We start from the raw sequence: 5,587 nt of genomic DNA, 5'->3' as shown, positions 1-5,587 counted from the left end.
GGTCTAGATATTCAACAGTCTAGATATTCAACGGTCTAGATATTCAACAGTCTAGATATTTATTAGTCTAGAAATTCAACGGTCTAGATATTCAACAGTCTAGATATTCAACGGTCTAGATATTCAACAGTCTAGATATTAACGTCACAGGATCAGATCTGAGAGCTGATCGATGTTTTAAAGGAAACGGGTTCTGGTCAGGATGGGAGGTAAATGCTCAGCTCTCTGTCGTTCCTCTATAAACTGATTGTTATTCAGCTTGAAGAATTAAAATGTGAATTTAAATCCTGAGAAAGAAGCAGCAGCTGCTTGTCTCACCTCATCCTGCGGCTGGTTGGCGTCTCGGTGGATGAACCTCCTCAGGTTCTCATTTATCCTCGTCCTGAAGGTGTGGCGCGCCGTTAAGATGTTCATCCACGTCGAGCGCAACCTTTCAGCTTTTCCCCGTAAACAGAAACTCAGCAAAACGTTGGTTCCTCCACAGGTTATTCCCACCATAAACAGACAGAATTATGGGAGGAGGTTCTAGATATGATCTGTTTGTTTTCAGGTCAGGAAAATGGAGGTTATAACTTGGGATTAAATGCTTCCATAAAGTGATGAACTTTAATTGTGTTTCTGCACTCGAGACTTTGAATCTAATTATTATCAGGAGAATTAGAATGAAAGGCTTTAATGTTATATTTTACTAAATAGTTTAATTTTCCAACAAAAATCTGTCAGTTTATTAAATAAATGTTTCTGTTTCCCTTCAATCATCTGAAACTTGATGTTCCAAAGTCCAGATCTGATTTCCAGATAAGATCCACAGCCAAGAACAACCGATGATCAAATCCGTTTTATTACATTATTTTTTTACAGCAGTAAAAATGGAGCTTTATGCCAATAAGTATAAAAAATCAGCTGTAAACTCAGTTCTGATCCAGGTGAGGTTAGCTCCTTGTGTATCTTTATGGTTCTGGTTCTGTTGGAGGTTTGCTCCAGTTAACGGAGAGTTTTCCTCTCCACTGTTGCCATGTGCATGCTCAGCATGACGGGTTGTGACAAAGCCGGCGGCTGTTTGCTGAATGTTTTAAAATGAAGTTTAATCTGAACTCGATGCAGAGTTTTGATAATTGGAACCAAATGAAATATGAGAGATTGGACTAAAATACCTTCTTTTGGTGAAACGCCTTCAAATGAAATGTGAATTGATGGTATATAAATGAACTGGATGTAGATTTTATCAGTTCAGTAATTGAGGGTGAAATCAGGACAAAATGTTGAAGCATTCAGTAAAGTGAAAGAACTTGTCACAAAGTCACCAGTCCTCGCATTCTATGATGTAACCAAACCGACTGTTGTCAGTGCAGACGCTAGCAGTTATGGTTTAGGGGGGGTTTTACTTCAAGACTATAATGGACAGTTGAAACCAGTGAGCTATTGTTCCAGAACACTCACCGATGCTGAGCAACGATATGCACAAATTGAAAAGGAATGTCTTGCAGCAGTTTGGGCATGTGAGAAATTCGGCAGATACCTTTATGGCCTGAACTCTTTCACCTTACAGAGCGACCACAAGCCACTGATACCTCTCATAAACAGCAAAGATCTTCATTCAGTGCCNCGCCTTTATGACCCTGAGGAGGGATCAGGAATGACGATGTTGGAATGATGTTCAGTCTCTCTTTGTCTGCAGCGTTTGGCTCCAGGGGATTTTTTTAAATATTTGTGGTTCTGGATGGTTGGGGTGGTAAACTGGCACCGCCTGCTGTCTACCGACTGGGACAGAACCGGTTAAAGCCTCTGCAGTGGAGGAGCGACTTTGTGAACAAATATTGCTGCGTGTTATATGTTTCTGTCTCGCACTCGCTCAGGTGTTTTGGACTCTGTCTGCAGTAAATGAGCCGCACCACCAGCCAATCACAGGCAAGTCTGGTTCATCCAATCAGAGTAAACAACCAATCACAACCAGTAAATCAAAACTACTGCTGCCACCTGAACAAAACTACACAATGAAGGAAAACATAATTTGATACAATAAACACTTGAATTTTATACCCTAAGAATATTGAATTAAACATACACATTTTTATCATGAACTATTTTAGGTAATTTATTTGATTTTAAATGTGAAGCAAAATAATTGCTTTAAAATATATATTGTCTCCCAAACAGCCTCTTGAAAAAAGTCAGTATTTTGATAACTTTTAATCCCTTAATAGCAAATTAAACCTAGTTTGTCATAATACCATTGTGGAGTTGGTTCATACATGGTACATGTATAATGTCAAAATAAGAGCTGTGATAGGAAATGTCTGACTTTCTGCTGGGGAGTTTTATGAGGAATGATTTAGATGTTTTGTTCAGAGCCTCTGCAGACAGAGAAGGAGCAAAACGAACATTTCTGACCCAAACATGATGCCTATGTAAAGATCATAAATTCACCCAAAGCTGAACCACACTTCCTTATTGCTGAAGCAGAAAAAGGACATTAGAGCTTATGGAGCAAACTGATTTAATGTTTACATCATTAATTTGGTGTGTTGATGTGAAACTTCTCGCCATGTTCAGTGTAAGACAGACGGTAAGATTCATCCTGACTGTTCATTCTCAAAGTTAAACGTCCAATGATGCCAAAAACTCCTGAACCTCTGGATAATTCAGGGTCTCTGATCTTCAGTTTGACTGATTCTGATTCCTCAGGCTGGTCTCAACCTCCCTGATCCTCCTGTACAGCTCAGGGTCTGTGTTTCTCTTCACAGTCGTCTTCAGCTGCCTCAGGCTTTTCTTTTGATACTTGGATGTTTCCTGGATCTCTGCTGCCTTCATGTGGTGCTCGATGGACCTGCCACTATCGTGTCCGCTGAAGTATAAATGCTTTGCGTAGCGACAGAAAAGCATCTGTAATCCTGCTGGATCCAGATCGTCTCTTTGTTCCAGCAGCTTTTCATAAATCTTGTCAGCTTTGTTTTTTGTCTTTTGTTGCTTTGCATGCAAGTCTGCTAGAGTTATTTTGTGTTTAAGGCTGGATTCAGGATAAGCAGCAGCCACTTCCTCCCACAGATGGATTGCTTCGTCAATCCTGCTGCCATCTGGATCACTGTGTTTACCAAAGATCTGCTTTCTGTAGCATTTTGCAGAAGACATTTTGGTGTATCGTGAGTCAGGATGTCTCCTCAGAGCCTCTTTGGCCATTTCAACAGCTTCATCTTTAGAGATGTGCTTTCTGTAAAGACGCAGTAATGGACCGAGTCCACAGTAGCTGTTCATTGGTCTTTCTAGAACCCGTCCAGCCAACTCTCTTGCTTCATCCTGGACGTTTTCTCCGTTTGCAGCTTTGGCCTCCAGATAAAGAGCTGCAACATATAAGTTACCTGGATCTCGTTCTTTGGCTGATCTCAGTCTCTCAAAGACTTCGGGCTCTAAGATGNATGTTCAACATTAAAGACGTTCAAACGCAATACCGGTGACATCCTTGACTCGACGTAACACTACAGGATACACTTCTCCTTTCACACTGAACACACACACAGAGACACACACACACACAGATACACACACACGTGGCCCAACGGTCTGGATAGTTAGTGAGTCAGAACTCAGCAGAACCAGTTTTGGTTTCAGCTGCAGTTCTTTACAGGTAAAAAAATAAATAATAGAAATGTCATTTCCTCAGAATCAAGGCTTTATTCTACAGATTTTCAAAACAGGTAAATAAAACAATGTGATAAAACATTATTCATCATTTTATTGGATTTTACAGAGATAAAAATCATTTGAAGTGACTCTGTTCATGTCTGGAACATCGTACAGATTTTATATGATCTTCAGGACTTTAATATTCACTGATTCTGAGCTCCAGGCTGAATTGTCAGGCTGGTCAGAAGTTTGCTGATTTCTTCAAACAGTTCAGGGTTTCTGTTTTTTCTGACGGTCTTCTCCAGCTCTGTAATGCTGCTCTGTCGATACTTGGATTCTACCTGGATCTCTGCTGCCCTCATGTGGTAAATGGTTGACTCGCGGCTCTCGTTCCTAATGAAGTATAAATGTTTGGCGTATAAGTTGTACAGCTTCTGTATTTCCTCTGGATCCAGATCTTCTCTCAGCAGCTGGTCTTTGTAAATCTGATTAGCTTTCTCTTTGTCTACCTCTGCATATAACTGTGCTAGAGTTATTTGGTGTCTAAGAGTAGAGTCGTCATAAGCTGCAATCATTTCCTCCCACAGACTGATGGCTCGGTTGATCACGCTGCGGGAAGGTTTGGGTTCCCGGCGGTCCGGATTAAGGATCCTCTTCATGTGGCAGATGGCAGCAGATTTTTTAAAATATCTTGAGTCAGGATGTTTCTCTAGGGCCTTTTCAGCTATTTCAACAGCTTCATCTTTAGAGATTTTGTTTCTATACAGACGCAGTAATGGCCTGATTCCATTGTAACTACTCGGAGGTCTTTCTAGAACCCGTCCAGCCAACTCTCTTGCTTCATCCTGGACGTTTTCTCCGTTTGCAGCTTTGGCCTCCAGATAAAGAGCTGCAACATATAAGTTACCTGGATCTCGTTCTTTGGCTGATCTCAGTCTCTCAAAGACTTCGGGCTCTAAGATGCTCTGGCATTTTATGAGGAACTCTGCTGATAGTATGGCGTAGCTGCTCTGCCACTCCACGGTGTCCGGCTGCATCCGGATGGCTCTCTGGAAGAGCTCTGCAGCCTGCTGCTTCTTCTCTTTACCAAACATCATCAGGGTCCAGGCCTTTTCAGCTAAGACCTCTGGGTGGCGCTCTAACCCAGGTGGAGCTGGGTATTTCCTCATCAGGCCGTCGACCTTTGACAGGTAGTCTTCACTCTTCTCATCTTCTCCCAGGTGATGGTGCAGCCAGGCCAGATTCCCAAAGTTCACCATCAACCAGGGACCTTCATCAGCGTTTTTCTGCCTCTGGAAGGTCTCAGCGGCCCGGTTGAAGAGGTTCAGGGCGTCTTTACTAGAGCCCAGTTTGTACTGGATGAAGCCCAGCAGGTTGTAGATGTGACCCAGCCAGACGTTTCCCTCATCTGAACCGATGTCCTGCAGGATGTTCAGTTCACAGGTAAGGTTGGGCCGCCTGGGCTGGAGCTCCCAGGTGAAGTGGCTCTGCAGGGCCTCCAGTTTGTCCTCCAGACTCTGAGCAGAACTGATGGGACATTAAACAGAAGTTAGCCAACAGCAGCAGAACAGCCACAGGGTGAGAGTAACACAGACAGGAAGCTGCAAAGACATTAAAGTGTTTTAATGTTTCTGGATCCTCCAGGCCTTCATCAAACTCGATGCTTTTTAAGCAAATGATCCATAAACAAACGGATAAGTTTAGTTTCTGCCACACGGCTCTCCAGGAGCATCGTCACCTGGACTAAAGGTCTGAATTAGATGAACAATCACTCCTAGGTGTTTCTCTTCTGACTTCTCAAAAATCAGGCTTTACTTTATCAGAACCAGATATTTATTCTAATTTTCTTCCTCCAGAATAACTTCATTCTGTAGAATCTGAATTACAAACAGAAAATTAACAGAAAAAATGGTCTAAAATCAAACCTCAGGTTTATCCCTAATTGGAGAATTAGATGTCCCTTTGA

General features: G+C 42.2%; 1 protein-coding gene across 1 annotated transcript; it reads right to left on the bottom strand.

Moving 5' to 3' along the window:
• Positions 1 to 3,717: 3,717 nt before the first annotated feature.
• On the bottom strand, positions 3,718 to 5,159 carry LOC103132749 (interferon-induced protein with tetratricopeptide repeats 1-like; the record flags this gene model as incomplete). The annotated part of the gene is made up of 1 exon (XM_007544545.2): positions 3,718 to 5,159. A coding segment is annotated over one exon (1,335 nt), but the record flags the coding sequence as incomplete, so codon positions are not given.
• Between the last annotated feature and the right edge of the window lie 428 nt (positions 5,160 to 5,587).

Source organism: Poecilia formosa, unplaced genomic scaffold (genome assembly GCF_000485575.1).
Source record: "Poecilia formosa unplaced genomic scaffold, Poecilia_formosa-5.1.2 Scaffold1277, whole genome shotgun sequence".
Classification (NCBI taxonomy): Eukaryota; Metazoa; Chordata; class Actinopteri; order Cyprinodontiformes; family Poeciliidae; genus Poecilia; species Poecilia formosa.
The sequence above is the reverse complement of the archived record's forward strand: the minus strand, read 5'-3'. Positions and strand labels throughout refer to the sequence as shown.